Genomic DNA, 24,781 nt, shown 5'->3' with positions numbered 1-24,781 from the left:
AGCATTCCTGGCAGAAACACGAGTTGCAGGGGCTGCACTACCTTTATCATCACTCACTTCCTTCTTTCTCCCTTACCCCACCCTTCATTCCTGGGAGAGCGAACTAAGCTGTTTGTCTTGTTCCTCCAGCAATGACTGGGGCTTCTCACGGGCATCACAAGTTTTCAGTGGCTATCCCTCACCACCAGCCACCTCTTAAATCTGTTTGCAAGTCCAAAGAGATTATAGAGCTTGGAGGTTATTATTGGCTTTGTAGAAATGAGGAGTATTCCCTTTTCCACGAGGAAGCAAGTTGGTGATCCATTTTGTGTGATTTATTCAATAGCTTCGGTTTGAACTTCAGGTTAAATTAAATTCATCAAACAATATTACAGTTTATGGATTCATTTAAGAAAATAAATACTGTTCTCCAAAAGTTATAGTAAATTGCCAATGGCATTTTCTCACACTCAGACTTAATTTAACTCTGCATTTTAGTACTGCTAAAAGTTTAAAATTGCTGGACCTTTATAAAGCAGTTAAATGACTAATTCATATTTGCAAGATTAACATAATTTATCTGCTTTTCAATTCTATCTCTCTAGAAATTTGCTGTAAAATGACTAGGGAAAGTCCCTGTAAGTTCTTCCTTCTGTTAAAAGGGGAGGTTTCAGATTCTGATTCACGCAGCAAGTGTACTGAGAAGCAGCAAAGGACAGCCAGCTGGGACCAAGATAACGTGAGTACCACATGAATGTATAACGTGCTTGAAAATTTGTCATTTGTTTTATCAAATGTTAAGAAAACTATGTAATCACTTATTAAAGAAAATATTTCAGTTGGATTTCCTGTCCACAAAATATCGTTATGTCTTTTTAAAAAAAAACATTGTATTTGTGTTTTGTTTAGCTTTAATTAAATCCAACTGCCCCACTGCACCTACTTTACTAGGAGAGGTTTTACTGATTATATGATCAGTAAATGGAATATGTTCTGATTCAGCGGAAATGTTACATAGTGCGCCTGTTGAAAGACACCAGATCTGAAACGTTAACTTTGCTTCTCCCTCCACGGTGCTGTCGGACACGCTAAGCATTTCTAACTTTTCCTGCTTCTGTTAATAATTTTTAGTAATCTTTATTATCACAAGTAGGCTTACATTAACACTGCAATGAAGTTACTGTGAAAATCCCCTAGTCGCCACATTCCAGTGCCTGTTGGGGTACACGGAGGGAGAATTTAGAATGCCCAAATTACCTAACAGCACGTCTTTTAGGACTTGTGGGAGGAAACCGGAGCACCCGGAGGAAACCCACACAGACACGGGGAGAACGTGCAGACTCCACACACAAAGTGACTTCAGCCGGGAATCGAACCTGGGACCCTGGAGCTGTGAAGCAATAATGCTACCCACTGTGCTACTGTGCTGTTGAAGTAGTCTAAATTAAGGAGGGTGCTGTTTAAGTAGTTTAAATTATTGTACCTTTCTTATACCTGTGAAAATTAAAAAAGGAACTAAGATGTACTGGACGGAGAGAATTCAATAAACCCAGATTTATTAGTTTAAAAATGCAGCGGAGGTCATCACCAAAAGAAATATATGGAAGACAGTGAACGAAATCACTCCCAGAATCCGGGTCAGGTAGCATTTTAAAAAATCCCATGGTGCCTGCTATTCACAGGAAATCTCAATTCCACGCACTAACATAATGCAGACCTAGTCAACTTCAAAAACCAGTATCATCAAGTCTTCTACGGTTAGTTAGCTAAGAAGATATCACAATAAGATAGAGAAGAAAAAAAGTCCTGTAGAATTTTTGTTATGTCCCCCTGTTCAATTTAGATATATAGTAACAACAAACTACAAATCTGAACAATAAACAACAAAAGGAGAGTCGCCATTTCTGCAGGTTTTCAGTCTGGCACATTCATGGAGCCTATTATCACCCTTCTTATTACAACAAAACTATTCTATAGGTGCCAACTGAAGGTGCAATGTGTTCAGGAATGCTTTTGGAATCTGAATAAGGTAAATCCCATATAAGGGTAAAATATTTGCTTATCCCCATGAGTTTGTTATAAAAAAATGAAAACTCTCACTTAGCAGTGATAATGTTTCTCCATAATTGATAACCCGTCAACAAAATATAGCAGAGAGATCGAGAATTTCAATATTTTACGGGTAACACAAGTATTTTTCCTTTTTCATCAAAAGAACAACTTCATCCTTAGATAGACCAAAGAACAAAGAAATGTACAGCACAGGAACAGGCCATTCGGCCCTCCAAGCATGTGCCGACCATGCTGCCCGCCTAACCTAAAACATTCTACACTTCCGAGGTCTGTATCCCTCGATTCCCATCCTATTCATGTATTTCTTAAGTAGCCCCTTAAACGTCACTATCAGGGCAGCACGGTGACGCAGTGGGTTAGCCCTGCTGCCTCACGGCGTCGAGGTCACAGGTTCGATTCCGGCTCTGGGTCACTGTCCGTGTGGAGTTTGCACATTCTCCCCGTGTTTGCGTGGGTTTCGCCCCCACAGCCCAAAGATGTGCAGGGTAGGTGGATTGGCCACGCTAAATTGCCCCTTAATTGGAAAAAATGAATTGGGTACTCTAAATTAAAAAAAAAAAGAAACGTCACTATCGTACCTGCTTCCATCACCTTCTCTGGTGGCGGGTTCCAGGCACTCACTACCCTCTGTGTAAAAAAGCTTCCCTCGCAATCTTCTCTAAACTTTGCCCCTCGTAATTGACTTTCCACCCTGGAAAACGCTTCTGACTATTCACTCTTTCCATGCTTTTCTAGACTTCTATCAGGTCAGCCCATTTTCTTTCATCCTCTCTCCAGCTTGCCAACAACACTGTCTACTCCAGTTACCTTTTTGAGAAATGTGTTCTTGAGTTGTGCATGACAGTGGCAAACTGCATTTATTACTCAGCACTCAATTTTCTGATTGGCTGTGGGCTTTTTACAATAACTGCAAGTCTGCTGCTGATGGTGCTCCCACAATGTATTAGCTAGTCGTATTCTCACCAAAACCTTCTATTGCTGCTCACACCAATGGTAAATATATGGAGCATTTTCATTCCTTTTCTAATTTTTAAAGTTGGAAAGTCTTGATCCAGGACATAAATTGCCCTACCAACGAATACTTTTTTAAAAATTCTTTTACGGGATGTGGGCATTGCTGATTAGGCCAGCATTTATTGCCCACCCCTAGTTGCCTTCTTGAACCGCTATAGTCCTTGAGGTGTAGGTACACCCACTGTGGTGTTAGTGATGGAGTTCTAGGATGTTGCCCCAGCGACAGTGAAGGAATGGCAATATATTTCCAAGTCAGGGTGGTGAGTGACTTGGAGGGGAACCTCCAGCTGGTGGGGCTCCCAGGTATCTGCTGCTCTTGCGCTCCGAGATGGTAGTGGTCATGAGTTTGGAAGGTGCTGTCTAAGGAACCCTGGTGAGTTACTGCAGTGCATCTTGTAGATGGTACACACGGCTGCCACTGTTTGTCGGCGATGGGGGATTTGAATGTTTGTGGAAGGGGGAGCAATCAAGCAGGCTGCTTTGTCCTGGATGGTGTTGAGCTTCTTGCGTTGTTGGAGCTGCACTTATCCATTGTGGAGTATTCCATTACACTCCTGACTTGTGCCTTGTAGATGGTGGACAGGCTTTGGGGGGGCGGGGTTAGTAGGTGAGTTACTCGCCGTAGGATTCCTAGCCTTTGACCTGCCCTGGCAGCTACAGTATTAATATGGCTAGTCCAGTTCGGTATCTGATCAATGATAACCCCAGGATATTGATTGCGGGGGATTCAGAGATGGTAATGTCATTGAATGTCAAGGAGTGGTGGTTAGATCCTCTCTTGTAGGAGATGGTAATTGGCTGGCTTGGAACGTGAATGTAACTTGCCACTTGTCAGCCCAAGCCTGAATATTGTCCAGGTTGCTGCATTTGGGCATGGGCTGCTTCATCAATGTAGGCTGCTGCTGTTAGAAACATGTTAATGTAAATCCGATTAGCTTGAATTACTTACTTAATTAATTTATTTTTTATTTTTAAAAATATGTTTATTAAGAATTTTTCAACAAGATTTTCAACCATACAGACCCCCCACTCCCGGAACAAAAAAAAAGAAAAGAACACTAAGGACATTCAAATGGTCATTGGATAGACATATGGACGATAAGGGAATAGTGTAGATGGGCTTTAGAGTGGTTTCACAGGTCGGCGCAACATCTATGTTCTATGTTCTATGTAAAGGTCGCATAGCAAGACATAACCATATCAAATCAACATAATACAGAACTTTGTACATTGGATTCCTCCCGCACGTATCGACTTTCCCAAAAGTTTATGTATTTTCTTGCTCAAGTGCCCCTAGGAAAAACCCCCTTCCCCGTCCACCCTTCTTTCCCCCCCCGAAAGAGATGTCCCCCCCTCCCTCCCGGGTTGCTGCTGCTGCCGACCGAACTTCATCTAACGCTCCGCAAGATAGTCTAGGAACGGTTGCCACAGCCTGGGGAACCCCTGCACAGACCCTCTCAAGGCAAACTTTATTCTCTCCAACTTGATAAACCCTGCCTTGTCATTTATCCAGGCTTCCACACTGGGGGGCTTCGCATCTTTCCACACTAACAAGATCCTCCGCCAGGCTACCAGGGACGCAAAGGCCAGAATGCCGGCCTCTTTCGCCTCCTGCACTCCCGGCTCGTCCGCCACTCCAAATAGTGCTAGCCCCCAACTTGGCTTGACCTGGACTTTCACCACCTTGGATATAGTTCTCGCAACACCCCTCCAGAACCCATCCAGGGCCGGGCACGACCACAACATATGGGCGTGGTTCGCCGGGCTTCCTGAGCACCTCCCACATCTGTCCTCCACCCCAAAGAACCTACTCCGCCTCGCCCCCGTCATATGCGCCCTGTGATAACCTTAAACTGTATCAGGCTAAGCCTGGCACATGAGGAAGAAGAGTTAACCCTACTCAGGGCATTAGCCCACAGACCCTCTTCAATCTCCTCCCCCAACTCCTCCTCCCATTTACCCTTCAGCTCCTCTACCAAAGCCTCCCTCTCTTCTTTCATTTCCTGGTATATTGCCGACACCTTGCCCTCTCCGACCCATACGCCCGAAATCACCCTGTCTTGAATCCCCTGTGCCGGGAGTAGCGGAAATTCCCTCACCTGCCGCCTCACAAACGCCCTCACCTGTATGTACCTGAACGGGTTTCCCCGGGGTAGCCCAAACATCTCCTCCAGCGCCCCATGGCTCGCAAACGTCCCATCAATGAACAGGTCCCCCATTCTTCTAATCCCTGCCCGATGCCAGCTCTGACACCCCCCCGTCCATCCTTCCTGGGACAAACCGATGGTTACCCCTGATCGGGGACCACACCGAGGCTCCCATTGCACCCCGATGCTGTCTCCACTGGCTTCAGATCTTTAGCGTTGCCGCCACCACCGGACTCATGGTGTACCTTGGCGGCAAGAGCGGCAGCGGTGCCGTCACCAGCGTCCCCAGGCTCGTTCCTTTGCAGGACGCCATCTCCAACCTCTTCCATGCCGCCCCCTCTCCCTCCATCACCCACTTACGGATCATCGCCACATTGACTGCCCAGTAGTAGCCACCCAGATTTGGCAACGCCAGCCCTCCTCTATCTCTACTACGCTCCAGAAACCCCCTCCTTACCCTCGGGGTCTTGTTTGCCCACACAAAACCCATAATGCTTCTGCCTACCCTCTTAAAAAAGGCCTTGGTGATCACAATTGGAAGGCACTGGAACACAAAAAGAAACCTCGGTAGGACCACCATTTTAATCGACTGTACTCTGCCCGCTAGCGAGAGTGGCAACATGTCCCATCGTTTGAAGTCCTCCTCCATCTGCTCCACCAGCCGCGTTAAATTAAGTTTATGCAGGGCCCCCCAGCTCCTAGCTATTTGGATCCCCAAGTACCGAAAGCTCCTTTCCGCCCTCCTAAACGGTAGATCGTCTATCCCTCTTCCCTGGTCCCCTGGATGCACCACGAAGATCTCACTTTTCCCTACATTGAGCTTATAGCCCGAGAAGTCCCCAAACACCCTTAGAATCTGCATGACCCGCCACATACAGCAACAGGTCGTCTGCATACAGCGACACTCGATGCTCCTCTCCCCCTCGGACCACCCCCCTCAATTCCCTGGACTCCCGTAATGCCATGGCCAAAGGTTCAATTGCTAATGCAAACAACAGGGGGGACAGGGGGCACCCCTGCCTCATCCCTCGATACAGCCGAAAATACTCCGACCTCCGCCGATTCGTAACCACACTCGCCACCGGGGCTCTATATAGGAGCTTAACCCAGCTAATAAATCCTCCCCCGAACCCAAACGTCTGCAACACTTCCCAGAGATACTCCCACTCTACTCGGTCAAAGGCCTTCTCCGCGTCCATAGCTGCCACTATCTCCGCCTCTCCCTCCACCGATGGCATCATTATCACGTTTAGGAGACTCCGCACATTGGTGTTTAGCTGCCTGCCCTTTACAAATCCCGTCTGGTCCTCGTGAATCACCCCCGGGATACAGTCCTCGATCCTCGTAGCCAGCACTTTTGCCAGCAACCTAGCATCCACGTTGAGGAGCGAGATCGGCCTGTACGACCCACATTGCAGTGGGTCCTTATCCTGCTTCAGGATCAAAGAGATCATCGCCTCTGACATTGTCGGGGGCAGGGTCCCCCCTCCCTTGCCTCATTGAAAGTCCTCACCAGCAACGGGGTTAACAGGTCTATGTACTTCCTATAGAACTCAACCGGGAACCCATCCGGTCCCGGGGCTTTCCCTGCCTGCATGCTCCCCAGTCCTTTAATCAGCTCCTCCAACCCAATTGGCGCCCCCAAACCAGCCACCTCCTGCTCCTCCACCCACGGGAACCTCAGTTGGTCCAAGAATCGCCGCATCCCCTCTTCCCCCGCTGGGGGCTGGGCTCTGTACAGCTCCTCATAGAAGGCTGAGAGTGCCCCATTTACTTTCACCGCACTCCGCACTGTAGTTCCCCTTCCACCCTTGACTCCACCTATCTCCCTCGCTGCCATCCTCTTACGGAGCTGGTGTGCCAGCATCCAGCTCGCCTTCTCCCCATACTCATACGTCGCCCCCTGTGCCTTCCTCCACTGTGCCTCTGCCTGCCCTGTGGTCAACAGGTCGAACACCATCTGGAGACTTTGCCTCTCCCTGAGTAGTCCCTCTTCAGGGGCCTCTGCATATCTCCTGTCCACTCTCAAAATCTCCCCCACTAACCTCTCCCTTTCCCTGCCCTCTCTCTTCCCCCTATGAGGCCTGATGGAGATTAACTCCCCCTAATCACCGCCTCCCATACTACCCGCACCTGCACCTCCCCATTGTCGTTGGCCTCCAAATATCTTTCAATGCACCCCCGCACCCTCCTGCACACCTCCATCTGCCAGCAGTCCCACATCCAGCCGCCACAACGGGCGTTGGTCCCTCTCCTCTCCCAACTCCAGTTCCACCCAGTGCGGAGCGTGGTCTGAAATGGCTATGGCCGAATACTCCGTTCCCTCCACTTTCGGAATCAGCGCCCTACCCAGAACAAAAAAATCTATCCGGGAGTAGGCTTTGTGTACGTGGGAGAAAAAAGAAAATTCTCTGGCCAGAGGCCTGGCAAATCTCCATGGATCTGGTCCATAAACCCCCTAAGCGCCTTGGCTGCAGCCGGCCTCTTTCCGGTCCTAGATCTGGAGCGATCCAGTGCTGGGTCCAACACCGTGTTGAAATCCCCCCCCCATTATCAGGCTTCCTACCTCCAGGTCCGGAATGCACCCCAACATACGCTTCATGAATCCAGCATCGTCCCAGTTCGGGGCGTATACGTTTACCAGTACCACCCACGTCCCCTGCAATCTACCGCTCACCATCACGTATCGACCTCCATTGTCCGCTACTATGTTCTTGGCCTCAAACGACACCCGCTTCCCCACCAGTATTACCACCCCTCTGTTCTTTGCATCCAGCCCCGAATGGAATACCTGTCCTACCCATCCCTTTCTTAACCTGACCTGGACTGCCACCTTCAAATGTGTCTCCTGAAGCATGACCACGTCTGCCTTCAGTCCCTTTAAGTGCGCGAACACTCGGGCCCTCTTAACCGACCCATTTAGGCCCCTCACATTCCACATTATCAGCCAGATTGGGGGGCTTCCCACCCGCCCCCCTTCCGACTAGCCATCTCCTATTTTAGGCCAGTCCCGTGCCCACGCCTCCCGCACCCTCCAGTCCCCCAGACGGAGAACCCCCGCCCCGACCACCTCTTCCGTTTTCAGTTCCCCCTCGGCCAATGCAGCAGCAACCCTATTTTCCCCACCTCTCTCCTCGCCCCCCCCCCCCCCCCCCGCTAGATCCGGATCTAGCTCTTTTGCTCCCCCCATAATACTTCCGTAAGTCAGCTGACTCCTGCTGACCCCGGCTTCCCCCGCCTTCTCGTTGACTCCCCCCTCCCCGGTGTGGAAATCCCTCCTCCACCTTGCACTCCTCCACCCCCCCCCCCCCCCACCCTTCCCTAACGCGGGAAAAAGCCCGCGCTTTCCTGAGCCAGCCACGCCCCCTGTGGCGCAGCTCCTGTTGCGGCCTTATCCCAATTCCCCCATCCCCGGGTCTCACCTCCCTCCAGCACCGACGCCCACATTCCCCACAGTCTCCCCATCAAATCTCTTCTCCCAGCCCCATCCATCGTCCCACCCGTGAAACATTCTTTACACATATTTACAACCCTGTATACAATCAACATCTCCCCCACAACCACAGACCCTCAGTTTGAGTCCAATTTTTCCGTTTGGATAAAGGTCCAAGCCTCTTCTGGCGTTTCAAAATAGTGGTGTCGATCCTGAAATGTGACCCACAGTCGCGCTGGCTGCAGCATTCCGAATCTCACCCTCTTCCTATGCAGCACCGCCTTGGCCCGATTGAAACCAGCCCTCCTCTTTGCCACCTCCGCGCTCCAGTCCTGGTAGACTCGGATCACCGCATTCTCCCATCTACTGCTCTGCTCTTTCTTGGCCCATCTCAGGACACTCTCTCTGTCCATGAAACGATGGAACCTCACCACTATCGCCCTTGGCGGCTCGCCGGCCTTGGGTCTCCTCGCCAGGACCCGGTGAGCTCCTTCTAGCTCCAGGGGGCTCGGAGAGGCCTCCGCACCCATCAGCGAATGGAGCATCGTGCTCACATACGCCCCGGCATCGGCCCCCTCCACCCCTTCAGGGAGACCCAGAATCCGGAGATTCTTCCTCCTCGACCTGTTCTCCAGGTCCTCGAATCTTGCGGCCCACCTCTTGTGCAGCGCCTCGTGGGCCTCCATCTTCACTGCCAGGCCCAAGATCTCGTCCTTGTCCTCGTTGGTTTTGTCCCTCACCTCCCGGAGCTCTATCTCCTGGGTCTTCTGGGTCTTCTTCAGCCCCTCGATCGCCGTCAGCAGTGGCGCCAGCACCTCCTTTTTAAGCTCCTCCACGCAGCACCTGAGAAACTCCTGCTGATCCGGCCCCCATGCTGCTTGATCTCTGCCCTCCGCCATCTTCTTTTTTCCCCCTCGTTTCTGCCGTTGCTCCAAAGCCACTCTTCCCTCGCTCCACTTCTGGTCCCCTCCATACACGACGGAAGGGGGACCTTGCTCTCACCTTCCCACATGGGAATCGGGCGAAAAATTTCCGTTGGGGCTCCTCTGGAGAGCCCAAAAGTCCGTTCTAGCGAGAGCCGCCGAAATGTGCGGCTTAGCTCCGCATCGCCGCAACCGGAAGCTACTTCATTAATTTCTAACGGATGTTTGGAGTTGATATTCAGTCCAAGGAGTAAATGTTGGGCTGGTCGGACAACTTGGTCACTAATGGTCGTTTTCCTGGCAGGGAAAACCACATATTCCCTAGTTTCACCTGAGGCACCTACCCATATTCAATAGTTAGTGTATACTAAACTCTTGCAATAACCTTTAATCAGAGAAAATTAGAATATAAATATTCAATAGATTTATCAAAGTAGCATTTAATTCTTTGAATTAAACTACTTGGAAACATCTGATTTTTATACCACTGTAATGTGTCTTACTAGAGTTCATTTTATTTGAGCTTATATGTGTTCAGCTCTTTGGTGCTCAATTTTACCATTGTCTTCTAGAATTTTAGATTGTCAGATCAGTGGAAAGAATCCATGTTTTATTCAAAACTTCATTTTAGTTTCTGAAAGGCAAAGTTGATATAATCAACAATTCAAATGATATCACAAAGCAATAAATTATTTTAGTGAGAAATCACTATGCAAGACCAAAACAAATCATGCAAATGACCAGATGAATCAGGAAGTAATGTTTAGGTTACATAAAGCTGTAATGAGTAGACTATGCAAAGCCTGTGTTTCAAAAGTCTGTAGGAGGAAGTCCAAGATTAAGGAAGGTAAGAAATGCCACACTTTGAATTTCCAGAAAATCTGAGTAATAGATTGAAAAATGAATGAAATGAAAATCGCTTATTGTCACGAGTAGGCTTCAATGAAGTTACTGTGAAAAGCCCCTAGTCGCCACATCCCGGCACCTGTTCGGGGAGGCTGCTTATTGATGCTTAATTTCAATAAAGTTCGAGAGACCACTCAGGATGTTATACTTGGAGCTTCAAAAGAAAGAAGTGGGAGAAGAGTGCGAGTAATATTCATTTACTTATCAAAATTGCCTTGTAGTTTCAATTTTCTTTTATCAATACTAAAAGTCTTGTCTACATCTGTATTTCAAGATTCATACCCAATGAGCTAATCAAAATCATAAAGAAGCTGGGTAAACAATTGTCATGTGTATACAGATGGGGGATAGTTAAAGAGATTCTGAAGAGCTCCCGCTCAAGATAGTGGAGAGGAGCTTTCGGTACTTGGGGATACAAGTGGCCAGGAACTGGGATGCCCTGCACAGGCTCAACTTAACCAGGCTAGTGGAGCAGATGGAGGGAGGGTTTAAAAGGGGGGATATGAAGATCTGGGGGCAGTGGAGGAGACACAGGGGAGAGGAGGGGGCCTCGGTGTGGACCCCGATACGGAATAACCACAGATTTGCTCCGGGTAGGTTGGATGGGGGGGTTCCAAGGCTGGTCTAGGGCAGGAGGACGGGGGACCTGTTTATAGGCGGGACTTTCCCTAGCATGCAGGCGCTGGAGGAGAAGTTCGGCCTACCCCCGGGGAATGTGTTCAGGTACCTCCAAGTTCGTGACTTTCTTAGAAAACAGGTGGGCACATTTCCGCTGCTGCCCCCGCATAGGATCCAGGACAGGGTGGTGTCTGGCATCTGGGTAGGGGAGGGGAAGGTGTCGGGCATATATCAGGAGCTGCAGGAGGTGGAGGAAGCCTCAGTGGAGGAGTTGAAGGGCAAGTGGGAGGAGGAGCTGGGTGAGGAGATGGATGAGGGCCTGTGGGCCGACACCCTGGGCAGGGAGAACTCCTCCTCATCATGTGCCAGGCTCAGTTTAATTCAGTTTAAGGTGGTGCATCGGGCACATATAACGGCGGCAAGAATGACTATGTTTTTTGGGGTGGAGGACAGGTGCCCGAGATGTGCAGGGAGGCCGGCGAACCATGCCCATATGTTTTGGGCATGCCCGGCGCTTAAAGTATTCTGGCAGGGGTTTGCGAGGGTGATGTCTAGGATTTTGGATACTCGGGTGAAGGCGAGTCCAACAGTAGCGATATTTGGGGTGTCGGAGGATCCGGGCGTGCAGGAAGCGAAAGAGACCGAGGTACTGGCCTTTGCCTCCCTGGTAGCCCGGAGACGGATCTTGCTAATGTGGAGGGACTCAAAACCCCCGGGTGTGGAGACCTGGGTTAGCGATATGGCGGGGTTCCTCAGCCTGGAGCGAATAAAGTTTGCCTTGATGGGGTTCTCCCGGCGGTGGCAACCTTTCCTTGACTTTCTAGGGGAGCGGTACAATGTCAGCAGCAGCAGCATCCTGGGGGTGAGGGGGGGTGGGTTCAGGTGGGGGTACTGTTGATATAATGTGAGTTGGGCATGGAGACAAAGCCCACCTTGTTCTGTTTAAAAAAAAAAAAAGGGGGAAAACTTTTCTGTTGTGTAAGGAGTTTCACTGTAAGCTTTGGGATATGTTGACTGTTATTTTTTATTATCTGTATTTCTATTTTTATGTAAAAACGCTCTTTGGAAAAACTTTAATAAAACATTTATTTTAAAAAGAGATTCTGATGCTTTTTAGGTTGAAGTGATGCTCGGAATATTTTGAGTTGCCCTTTGATAATAGTAAATACTGAATCGATGGAGCAACCTCATTTACAAACAAGTTACACTTGTTTAGTCCTTCTTTGCTGGACTTCACACTGTAACAGCAGACTTGTGAAATGACAGTGCAGTCTATTTTACTCTAGTTTTTCTGTTAACTTACATGCCCATCAAGATGTATGATGAAATGGTGTAAATACACTTACTTCAAAATTAAGCAGTCACATCAGCATTAGCACAACCTCCGGTGGTGGCATGTTTGTTGGAAGTCCCACGTTGGGCTCCTGCTTGAGGCTCTGGTTTTTGGAGTTTAATGCCCGGTTTCAGGAGCAGTTTTGAACAAGCTGGTGCAGGAAGGCATAAGGAAGGTGGGGAATATCTAAGACCCAGAAAAAATCCATGGGAAGAAGAGGGCGAGTGAAAGTTTGCTGTCAAGTGAACGGGTCAGCCCGGCAGCAGGAAAGATGACATAAATCCCTTTCATACCATTTACCATAATTTTTGTAACCAAGTCTCTTTAGTGATACCTTATCAGAAACCTTCTGAAAATCCATTGCATTCCCTGTATCGCATCACTACAATTTCTTTAAAATAAGTTGTTTAGGTGAATGCCATCAAGAAACAGATTAACTGGCCATCCATCGCAGTCCTATTCATGGCTGCTAAATTTTCCTGCAAGACAAACTTAGCCATCTGTAGCTATTTGGGATGCTCGGAGGACATGAAGGGTTCTTTATCAATGTAACCTTTTTTCTTTAATAATGTTATCTACTATTATTAACAGAATCCATTCCTTTGTAAGTTATTTTAAAGATCCCGCTGCCCTTTGGTTGAAAGAAAATGAGCGGCTGTTGCTGTTTGGATGGTGAATTCTGGGACGAACTCCTGCGACAATGCGGCAAATGCACGAATTGTGGGCATAACTCGCATAGTATGTGCAAGTCCTACTGTGGTTTGTATCCTTTCACTACCTAGTTTTGAAGCTTGTAAGCAGCATTTGTTGGAAATTGCAGACCATTAAAAATATCCTATGCTTCAGTATCACAGAAAGCCAGTGTCATGCGAGCGATAGATCAAATTTTTAGCCATGCTCGTCCCCATACTGATCCAGTTATAACTGGAACATGCTACATTAACCTAGTTAATTTAGCCTGACCCATTCAGCCTGCATGCACCAGTCCAATGCAAACCACACCCAATTCATGGAAGTTCCTGGGAGAAGCAAAAATGAGAGGAAAAAGCTTGAGACCAATTTAGGAAAAATATCTGGGATGCCCCTCTCTAACCCCAACCAAACAAGCTCCAGTAGGCGGACAAAACTAATTACAGCTAGTCCCACCTCCCTACCACACTTCTTTTTTTTCTAAAATGTTTTTATTGAACTTTTTAAATTTATGACAGGCACTTCTAATAAACATATAATTGAATTACACAGTTGCATATAACAGAAGTTATAAATAAATTACACCATTTTAGGATACATACCAGAATTTACACTTGTATTGAACAAAAAACAAATTACAAAAAGAAACCAGAAAATAGTGTCTATTTTCCCGTGATAAAGATATAATCGGAGCTGCAATGCCCCTTTGTAGCCTGAGGCGGCATGTACCCACTGGGTACCACACCTTAGGAAGGAGCAAAACCGGAGAGGAGATTGGCACGACGATTACGCCCTTTGCATTGCAATATTGTGGGATTGCTGTTTGTGGGGCCCCGCGCCTCCCAGTGTATTGTGATGATTTCACCATTCTCTTCGCTGTGGTGTGAATGTTCCCTCCTCCTCGCCCCCCCCCCCCCACTAACCTCTACCCCTCGTTCCCCTTCTCTGACTATTCTCTCCCACCCCCCACCCCCGAACCCCAACGCCGCTTGTACTTACCCTCCACCTCTGGGGAGAACCCGCTCATGCGTCTCCTGGTAAGGTGCGCCCTGTGCACCACCTTTAGCTGTGTTCGGTTCAACCCTGCATATGAGGAGCTGAATTTATCCTGTGCAGTGCTTCGATCCAGAGTCCTCCCCATATCTCAATTCTCAATTTCTCCTCCCATATTTCTCATGTTTCGTCCAGTGGACCCTTACTTCTTCTAACAGTTGTTCATACATATTGGCACATTTACCATCCCCTATTTCGTCCTAAGCTAATAGTCTGTCCAATAGGGCATATCTGGGGGAACATTGTGGTCTCCTTGCGTAGGAAGTACCAGGGCTGCAAGTAACAGAGTTTGTCCCCTTTCGGGAGCTGAAGCTTCTCCACTACTTACCCAAGGTTGCCATTTTACCATCCATTTGCAGGTCCCTGACGGTCAGCCCCCCTTCGTCCTTTCTCCATGCTTTGTAGATAGCATCTATCTTCGCTGGGATGAATCTATGGTTTCTGCAGCTGGTGGCTGCAACAGGCATGCCACTGAGTTTGAAGGGGTGACTGAGCTGGTTCCAGGTCTTTAATGTGGCTACTACCACCGGGCTCCTCGATTACTTGGCTCGGGGGAATGGAAATGGGGTGGTGGCCAGTGCTCCAAGGGACGTCTCAATACAGGAAGCCTCCTCCATCTGCATCCTTTCTGCCTCCCTCTCTCCCAACCACCCCTGGACCCTCTATGTGTTCGCTGCCAAGTGGTAAGAGGAGGTTCGGCAGGGTTAAACCCACCATGCACTGCCCTCTTTGTAGGACAGTTTTACGTATCCTAGGGTGCTTTCCAGCCCAGACGAAGACCGTGATCAGTTTATCCACACTGGTGAAGAAGGATTTGGGAATGAAGATCGGGAGCGATCTGAATAAGAGGAACCATCTTGGCAGCATATTCATTTTTTATCGTCTGCACTCTTCCAGGGATAGTGGGAGCAAGTCCCATCTTCGTAGGTCCCTCTTCACCTCCTCCACCTAGCTGGACAGGTTCCACTTATGGAGCCGTGCCCAGTCATGAGCAATCTGGATCCCCAGGTACCTGAACTTGGTTTGGACCCATTTGAATGGCAGCGTCCCCAGCTCTGCTGCTCTCCCCTTCCCTTCCGGGTTTTCACGGGTAAGATTTCATTCTTGCTTATTCTTGGTTCTGAACACCCTCAGGAGTTCCGTTATCTTGCCCATGCTGGCTAGGGCTAGCAGCAGGTCATCCATGTAGAGTGAAATTCTGTCCTCCTGGTCTCCTCTCTGAATGCCTGTCCATCTCTTCGCTGATCGAAGAGCGATGGCCAGTGGCTCAATTGCCAGAGTCAACAGCAGGGACAGCGGGCATACCTACCTCGAGCCTCTGTGCAGTGAAATAGAGGCCCGTGCCAGCATGGGCGGCAGGGGCCCCCCTTGACAGCGACTCACTGAACATCTCCCGCAGATGCGGACCAGTGCTGCTGTGAACTTCTGATAAAAGTCCACCAGGAACCCTCCCAATCCCGGTGCTTTCCCTGACTGCATGGAATTAATGCATTCCATGATCTCTTCTAGTCCTAGCGGTGCTTCCAGTCCCCGTCTCTTTTCTTCCCCCACAGCTGGTATGTCCAGCTGTTGAGGAATTATTTCATCTTCGAGTCCCCCCCTCTGAGGCTCAGAGGTGTACAGTCCCTGGTAAAAGGTAGCAAAGGTGCCGTTGAACTCATCTGGAGCTGAGACCACTCTACCATTGCGTCAATAACCTGTGCTATCTCTTTTGCAGCAGCCTGCTTCCTCAGCTGGTCTGCCATTGGCGGCTGGCCTTGTTGCCGTACTCATAGAAGGCCCCCCCGTGTCTGGCGGAGCTGGTTCACTGCTTTCCCAGTGGAAAGCAGATCAAATTCCATATGTACATTTTCCCTCTCCACCAGCAGCTCCATGGTTGGGGTCGTGGAATACCTTTGATCCACTTCCAGTATGGAGTCGATCAACCTAGCCTAGCCACCCTTCCCTCTTCCCTTCCTGTCTGTAATAGCCATGTAGGCTTTTATTTCCCCCTGAATCACAGTCTTCAGTGTCTCCCAGAATGTGGAGGGAGAGATGGCTTGTGACATTTTTTTGTAGAATGCCTAGTCAGCAAGGAAGGCTCTATCCAGTGTCCATGGGGGGTTCTGGGCCCAGCCCATCTCCAACCTCACATCCATGTAGATGGAGCATGGTCCAAGATTACAATTGCGGAATATTCCACCCCTACCACCCCTGGAAGGACCAAGTTACCCACTATAAAGAGCAGACTTTGTGGACGTGGAAGGAGGAGGAATACTCGTTCTCCCTCAGGTGGTTGAACCTCCTTGGATCCGGGACCAGCTGGATTTGTCTATTTTTGGGTCTTTTGCACAGTTGAAGTTTCCCCCAATGATGAGTTGGTGGGAGTCGACTTTGGGGATTTCTGCCATCGTTTTTTTAACAAATTCGTGTCGTAACAGTTTGGGGCATACATATTTACAAGTACCACCGGGTCCCCTCTAACCATTGCGTATTGTCCCCCTAGGTCCATGAAGGTGTTCGTCACTGTAAATGCTACTCTTTTGTTGAACACTATGGCTACCCCCCTCACCCTTGTCTCAAATCATGTCCTCATAAATCTGTCCTATCCAACCTCTGCTTACCATCAGTCGGTCCTTATCTCTTAAATGCTTCTCCTGTAGAGAGACTATGTTGACGCTTAGGCTTTTGAGATGAGTGAAGACTCTGGATCTTTTCACTGGTCTTTTGAGTTACTGACTATTCTGATCGTGGGTTTCTGACCCCTCCCTCCTGTGGGGTCATCCATACTTCCCTCTTGGACCGGCCCTTGCACGCCGGAGTTTCCCTTTGTTCATTTGCCATCCCAGATGGCCGCCGTCATCTCTCTCATTCCAGTCTCCTCCACATGCAACTTGTAACCAGCATTCTATCCTCGCTCTTTCCCACCCCACCCCCAAGCTCCTTTGCCCGTGCGATTCCCCCCTTCCTTTCCGCCGATTCCCATATTATCTGCAACACCCCCGTCCATTCCCTCGCTTCCCTCTTGCCCCCTGCCCCTTCCCTCCTGCTGGCGCTGCCTCTCAGGAATTATGCTGCATTATTATTATTATTCTCTCTCTTTCTTCCTCTGCACTAGCCTGCTCACGAGTGTGGTGGCTCCCCCTGGAAAGCTGTTCCTTTTGATTTTCCACCCATCTGGTTCTGCCAACCCCCCCAGTTCTCCATATCCCCAAATATAGTTACCCCCTTCCCCGCCTTGGTTTGTGTGGGTCCACATTTTCCTTGGTCTCCTGCTTCTTCCCAAGTCCATTCTTTTGAATGAACTCACTTACTGCCTCTGGCATGCTGAAATAATGTTCTTTTGTCATTAAACGTGTCCCAAAGTCTTGCTGGGTACAACATGCCAAATCACACTTACTTTTAAACAGTGCCGTTTTAGCCCCATTAAACTCCGCCTGGCGCTTGGCCAGGTTGGCTCCAATGTTCTGATATATGCGGATTGTGTCCTTCCCACTTGCATGACCGCGTGCTCCTCGCCCAGCTCAGAACCCGTTCCTTGTCCTGAAACTTGCAGATTTTGCAATTATTGCCTGTGTGGTGGTTCACTCGACTCGGGCTTTTGTTGGAGTTACCCGCTCCTCTTCTGGGGGCTTTGCGAAGCTCACCGCCCCGTCCATTTTCCCAAGCAGCTTTGAGATGAATTCCGTTGGGTTCTTACCCTCTGCGCCCTCCGGTAGTCCGGCGATCCTCAGATTCTGCCGGCAGGACCGGTTTTCTTGGTCGTCCATCTTCCCGCTTCAGCGCCTTTTGGGTCAGCCCCAACCTTGCCACCTCGGCTTTGAGTGAGGCAATCCGCTGGTCCTGTTTGGTGGCTGCCTTCTCCACGTCCCACACCATCACCCCTTGGGCCCCCAGTCTCCGCTCCGCTCTGTTCATTAATAAATCTGTTTATTGTTCCCGTTATGGGGGCCAGTGTGATCACTATTGCCGACTTCATTGTCAACATGAGGTTCTTTTTCTATGATTCTTTATGTTTTACCAGCTCATTAGCTTCTCTGTTGACATTGGCATGAAGTTGGCGATCCTGTTCGGTTGCCATGCGGGATTCCCCATTTAGGGGTCAAGATTTTGCTTTCTTTACTTTTGCTAGCCTTGTGGCCTGGCTGCTGGCATCTTAATTGGTTGAGTGGTAGGTGGGGAGTTACTCTGGGCCCGGGGGGGGGGGGATAGTTTGGTACATTTGGTGCCTGTTTGACAGATTAGCAAGGTCTAACAGGAAGTTCCTAGGATAGAGCCACCTTTCGTGCATCTGCTTTGGTCAGGGCCGCCATGGGAAGTCTCCACCTACACAATTCATAATGTCTTCCATTCTCTGGAACTTGCTCAGTTACTTTTTCTGACGTGGAGTACACCCATAACTGTCACACATCTAGCACTATTCCAGAGTCTTCGATTCTCTGAAACAAAATACCAGCCTTCTTCAGAATCAGCTCTTTGTATTTTATACGGATGTTCCCTAGTTTTCTCCTCCCTATCTAATTTAAATAACCTTGTCTAAGCAGTATCTATTCCCTACATCATTTTAAAAACCTCAATCAAGTTACATTAATGTCTATGCTGCTCCAATGAAGAAGGTCCATTTTCCCAAACCTAACCTGATAACCTTATTGAGTTTTACCTGCACCTACGCAAGTGGTAATCTAGTGGAGCAAGTCACCGATCCATTATTACACCCATCCGATTTTTATTCTGTTGAAATGAACAGGGGTCAGTGATTCACTCATTGGATAACTGTCAGGCAGCAAAGAGGAAACTCTACCCCTTAGTCTTTCCTTCATTTAAAAAACGTATTTGTTGAATGATTACAGCGTGAATGATGTATATGGAAATTACTGACATAGGGAAATAATTTGATTCCCATCATTGTGATTGTCTCTTTATCACAGAGATTTGGAGTTGCAATGAGGCTGCAGGATTTTATTGGGACAAACTGCTACGCAAATGCATCAAGTGCTCAGATATATGTGGACAACACCTTCAACAATGTGCAGAAATTTGCTATGGTAAGAAATTTACAACAGAGTCTTATTTTCTGTGAATGCGTTATAACGGCAGAAGTGTGATCAGTAATGATTAAGTAATTGGCTTTACAGTATTTGTTCCTTTCTGTACAGGACCTTGCTACACCGATAGGCAATCGTCCAGTGTATGAATACAGTAGATATTTCTAGCAGTTTCACACCGACAAGTGTAGCCAATTTGCACTCGGGACATGCTTGAACGTTAGATCAGATTTCTTTTTCCTATAGCCACACTCAGTAGCAAGAAAATAGACATGCTCCTCTGGAATCCTTCAAATATTCCGAGTACATTCCTGGGCTATGGGCACATGCTCTTCTGATTTTCCTGGACTGCTTGCAGGTCGTCTCCCAGATTCCTTCCCCCCCCCCCCATCCCAATTAGGAATATGGAGCTGCCACTTCCCACCTCTCCTTCATGGGACAATTGATATTGGGAGTTGCAATGTGAAACCTTTGTCCAAACCTACCTGCGGTAATCATTGTAATTTATTCTCACATATTACATACCTTTAAGTAATTGCCTATCTGTCCCCCTGCAGCAACCTACACAAGATGGAGAAATCTATTTAAAGTAAATTGTTAGAACTGGTACCTCATATGTATGGGATGCAATGCTTTTAAGATGAGAGTTTAGTAGACCTGATAATGCAGAGAAATAAAAGAGGAACAGTGGACTGAACCAGAGGTGACAGTATTTCAGGAATGATATAGCCTGATTCGTAGAAGTGGTGTTATTAGCAAACTAGATTCCACAAAATGTCCATGATACAAGAGGAACAGATTGATAGGAGCCCCTCACCCAGGGCAACATGTGGAATCAGAACAACCAAACCCAATGTAAATGAGGGATCAAGTTACTGTGTTAGATATTTTAGCCACAATTCTATTTTGCTGAGAAATTTGTGTGCCCATCAGAGTGCAGACATCCATAGTCATAGCATAGGCTGCACACATTTTACAATATGCAAGAATTTAGTCCATCAGATTCTACATACATTTGTGCACATAGCTTTATGCCTTCAAGCAAATTGCTTGCCAAGAAATTGGTTAACAATTATAAAATTGGGTCTAACTTATTTAAAGGCAGTTCTTCGTCAATTGTCAGATTGTCAAGATGGATTGAAATTTGTGAACCATTGTGGACGGAATGTCTCTGCTTTGGTTAAGTGCAGCAAAGGATGGTGATTGTTTCCAGGCAGAAACCAACCTTTTACAAAGGTATCAATGTAAGCTACATGGGTGAAAGTGGCGGAGTTTGTCAGTGTCATGTCCGAGGACCAGCAGAACTTGATGAAAATGAGGAAATAGTTTGCAAGCATCCACAGAAGTGCAATGTTATGTCGACTCCCCTTTGCACGCTGCCCTTTGTCTTTTTCTCCCGACAAAAAGAGTGGCACACAATATTTGAGCACTACTCTCCCACACACCCACTTAGGGTACACGATGAGGGCAAGGTTTGTCATCTCCCAACACTCAGCCATGGTATAAAAGGTGAAGGCCATCTTTAGAGGCCCATTTTAATACCATCCACTGGAGATTTGCAAGCTTGTCAGACGCTTGGCAAAGTCATGTGTGCAAAAGAGATGTGTTAAGGTCATAGAAGTGCTGCTAGGGGTGCAGGATGTATTCCATGAATATCCTTCACTGTGTCCTGCTTGCAGGCCAAGTGCATAATCAGTGGGAAAATCAGACAGCTGAAGGACTTGCAACCAGCAAGACATTCCAACAAGGAAATGTCTTACTCTGTTGCCAAGGGAAGGCATCTGGGACACAGAGGATAGAGGTGTGGTGCCACCATCCAGCAACTATCATCCTTTCCTTAATATCTTTTCCCCACTCCACTGCATTTTGCAAAGCAGATCTACAATACACAATAGGCGTGATCAAATCAGAAAGTCTTTAAGTGCGGTAGCAAGCGGGAATTGCCAGATGCTTCCCAACAGCCGACCTGGCGAGACCGCTACTGGTATCTAATGTTAATTAGGTTACTTTAATGATGCCCCATGGGCTTCATACCAGAAGAGACTGTTCTGCCAGCTGATTCATAGGACAGTGCTCAGCAGCTCCCCATCAACGAGGTGGAGCAGCTCTTAAACTGATCCCGCAAAGCATACCTCACCCATGATACCATGCCACCTCGTAAACTCGCTCCACGATTTGGGGATGCCGACCAGGCCAGATTGATGGACGCAGTGGAGTCCAAAGAGGACACTGTTTTCCTGAGGGTGTCGGAGGGTCAGCCACATGGCAGCCAGTGGCACCTGGGAGGCAGTGGCAGCGGCCATCAGCTCGGGGAGTGTCACCAGGAGGAACGCTGTCTAATACCACAAGAAGCTAAATGACCTCTACCGGGCCACACGTGGCGAGTTGGCATCGGCCTCATGACACCAGCCCCACCTGCCACCCCCCAGAAACCGCACGCCCCGATGATCCTGCTCTTGCCATCTGTCCTGCTCAACCCCCTTCCCCATTCCAGCAGACCACCACCCCTGGCACACACCGGCACACCCCACCCATGCACAGCAGCAGTGCCCATACCCGTCTCCAGCCATGCCATCCTTGCAAAGAATGCAGCATGAGGTTCAAAATACCCCTCCGTGTCCCCGCAAGTTGGCCCACAACAGACAGGAGAGGGCAGGGCACTAATGGGCGGCGGGGTGCCAGACATCAGAGTTCTCACACCTACGAGGAATGGGCCTTGGAGTTATCGGGGGTGACACCCTCCTCTCCCTGTCCAAGAGAACACGCCACCATTGAAGCGTCATAGATGTGATCCCCACCCTCCACCAGCGCTGAGACACAAACCTCGAACACATCTCGGTGGGCGAAAGTAGTGGACAGGCTTCTGGGCCACAATCTAGTGAGCACCACACAGTTGCTGATAAACATCAGGTGGAGGAAGGAATGTCCAGGGAGGACAGCAGTTGGAGGTCTGGCTACATCCCAGGACCCAGCTGGATCCCAGTTAGATGTCAAGCCTCTGGACCAAGCTATCCCGGAGTCGAAGCAGTCGCTAGGGTGCGGCCGTAAGATTCAGATGGGGTTGTCAGCGACACTCCAGCAGGTCCATAGCCAATTGGAGTTGTTGTTTCAGGGGCTATGGGCACAGGAGATTGCGCCGGGAACGTGTGGCACCAGGCCAACACTGCTAAGGTGGTGACCACAGTGGAGAGCCTGTGGACGACTTCAGCAGCATGAGTGGTGGTCCTAGGCTTTGCTCATCAGTAACGGCCATGGCTGAGCACCTATGCAGCATGTCCGAGTCGCTGGGGGACATGGACCTTGCCAAGATGCTGCGGATCATGTTCCAGTCTCAGGAGGGCATTGCCAAGGCACTCCAGTGCATGGCCCAGTCATTGAGGACCTTGTCCCAGTCGCAGGTGGACATTGGTGTTGCAGTGCATGGTCCTGTCACAGAGGGGCATCGCTGAGGACATCGACACCTTGTGTAGGCAATGGGAAGCCGCCAGGGCTGGCAGAGCCAGATGACCAAGGGGCATCCAGAGCTCAATCCAGCTGCCCTCCAATTCCATCCAGAGGTGGCCCCCAAGGCCCCATGGACTCATTGACAAGGGTGCATCCCTGAGTTGGCATGCAGAATAGGGTGGCATGACGAAGCCAGTGATACCGGAAAGTTGGGTGGGGATCTCTGGCCTCAGATGCCCCCAGAGTACGCCCACCAGAGGCATCAATGGCTATGCGGTTAGCAGTAGGTGACCTCTACAAGCCGTGTTCTCTGAGAAGCGCGTGAGGGTGAGGGCCTCCCTGATCCTCTGGGTATGCCAGAACTTCGCCGCCGCTGCCTGTCCACCATCCTCCAGCTGGTCTCGTAGGTCCGCTCCGGACCCATCCTCCAGCCCCCTCCTGGTCAAGCTCCTCCTCTGACGAGGCCACATGTGCCTCCTCTTCCAGTTCCAGCACGTCGCCCCGCTGCTGCGCCAGGTTGTGGAGGGCACAGCAGACCACCAAAGTGGGCGACCCTCGAGGGGTGTATTGCAGTGCACCACCAGAACAGTCGAGGCATCGGAACCTCATTTTAAGCAGTTCTATGCACCGCTCAAATACAGCCCAGGTGGTCACATGGGTCTTGTTATATTGAGTCTCCACATCAGTCACTGGCCTCTGCACTGGCATCATTAACCAGAACCTCAGCGGGTATGCCAGGGATCTCCGACTGCCCACTCCCCGGGAAGCGTGCATGATCTCGAGGTAGTGGTCACACACAGGTTGGCCGATCAGAGAGTGGAAACTCTTCCTGTTGATGAAGGTTGCTCTCCGACTGCCCAGTACGCGCAAGGTGATAGGCGTGCCATATATTAACCCCGGACCTGGGACATCCTGGCGATGGTGGAGAATCCTGCTGCCCAGACATCTTGTTGGGCTTGGTCCAGGTCAACGTTTATAGTCGGCTGCTTCACGGATGCACTTGTGGGCTGTGGTTGGTATATTCCACACAAGTGCCCACTCGAGCCCTGCCATAATCGGAGGTGTAATAATTCAGGGATGCGGTGACCTGTACAGCCACCGGGAGCGGATATCCTTCTCCTGCACAAGGTGTCAAGTCCGCAAGGACATGGCACAGATGCCGCACCTTCTCCTTGTTGAGGCAGAGCATGTGGGGGCACATACTGTCTGACATCTGTTCGAAAGACCAGGGAACCCTGTACACCTTGGGCCATCGCTAGTCCCCCTTTGGGTCCCTCCCTGGCCTGATGGGTGGCTGGGGCCTCGGGATGTGTGTGGGGGGGGGCCTGCACGTAGACTGCTGCCCTGAGCCTCTGTCGATGGTGCTATCTCTGCCTTCTCTGGCGTCTGGCCGCCAACACCACGAGAGCAGCTGCTGTGGGGTGCACAATATTATCCATAATGTGATAGCTGTAAGAAATTGGAGAGGGTAAGATCCCGACAATTCCACCCGTGATCCATGCCTCCCCACCCTCTCATCCCCTGCCATCCAACACGCCCTGCACATGCACCCCTGGCTGCAGCAGGGGTCCCTGGCCACCGGAACCTAGGCCCTGTACCCCAGACCCTCTGGTCGCGGCCATGTCCATGATGTTGCGACTCAACTCTTGAGTGTTTGAATGTTGGCTTCTGCCGCAGTGGTATGGATGCCTCCGGAATTCAGGCAAGTGTGCATGTCCCACATCTGATTGGCTTGCAAATGGCACAGGTACCCAAGGGAGTCCACTTGGGTATATATTTTAGTTTAATAACAGCACCACAATACAAAAACCATAACAAATTACAGAGCAAACAGCGATAAAGAAATTACCCACTATACACCATAGACCCCCCAAAAAATTAATAACCACAAGACACAAAACCCCACCAGCAACTATGCCATCCTATACACTGCCCCCACGGGCACAGCAGAAGGGAGAGAGAAAACACCCCTCCCCTCCCAAGAATAGGTTCATCTTACAAAAGTCGGCAATATAAATAGCAAACAAAGAAATTACAAAACAGGCAATAGTACAATGAAAATACTAACTTTACACCACAAATAAACTGATACATGATCAATAAGAAAACAAAGCCACAGCGCACACGCGCGCACACGCGCACAC

General features: G+C 49.2%; 1 protein-coding gene across 1 annotated transcript in view; it reads left to right on the top strand.

Annotated features, from left to right (window-relative positions):
• The first annotated feature begins 606 nt into the window (after positions 1 to 606).
• LOC140393577 (tumor necrosis factor receptor superfamily member 13B) overlaps positions 607 to 24,781 on the top strand; it is a 62,744-nt gene continuing 38,569 nt past the window's right edge. The window contains exons 1-3 of the mRNA XM_072479855.1: positions 607 to 718; positions 13,036 to 13,185; positions 19,077 to 19,193. Coding sequence (XP_072335956.1) covers positions 13,074 to 13,185; positions 19,077 to 19,193 — 229 coding nt within the window. The 5' untranslated portion in view covers positions 607 to 718; positions 13,036 to 13,073. The remainder of the gene's footprint in view (positions 719 to 13,035; positions 13,186 to 19,076; positions 19,194 to 24,781) is intronic.

Source organism: Scyliorhinus torazame, chromosome 17 (assembly GCF_047496885.1).
Source record: "Scyliorhinus torazame isolate Kashiwa2021f chromosome 17, sScyTor2.1, whole genome shotgun sequence".
Lineage (NCBI taxonomy): Eukaryota > Metazoa > Chordata > Chondrichthyes > Carcharhiniformes > Scyliorhinidae > Scyliorhinus > Scyliorhinus torazame.
The sequence above is the reverse complement of the archived record's forward strand: the minus strand, read 5'-3'. Positions and strand labels throughout refer to the sequence as shown.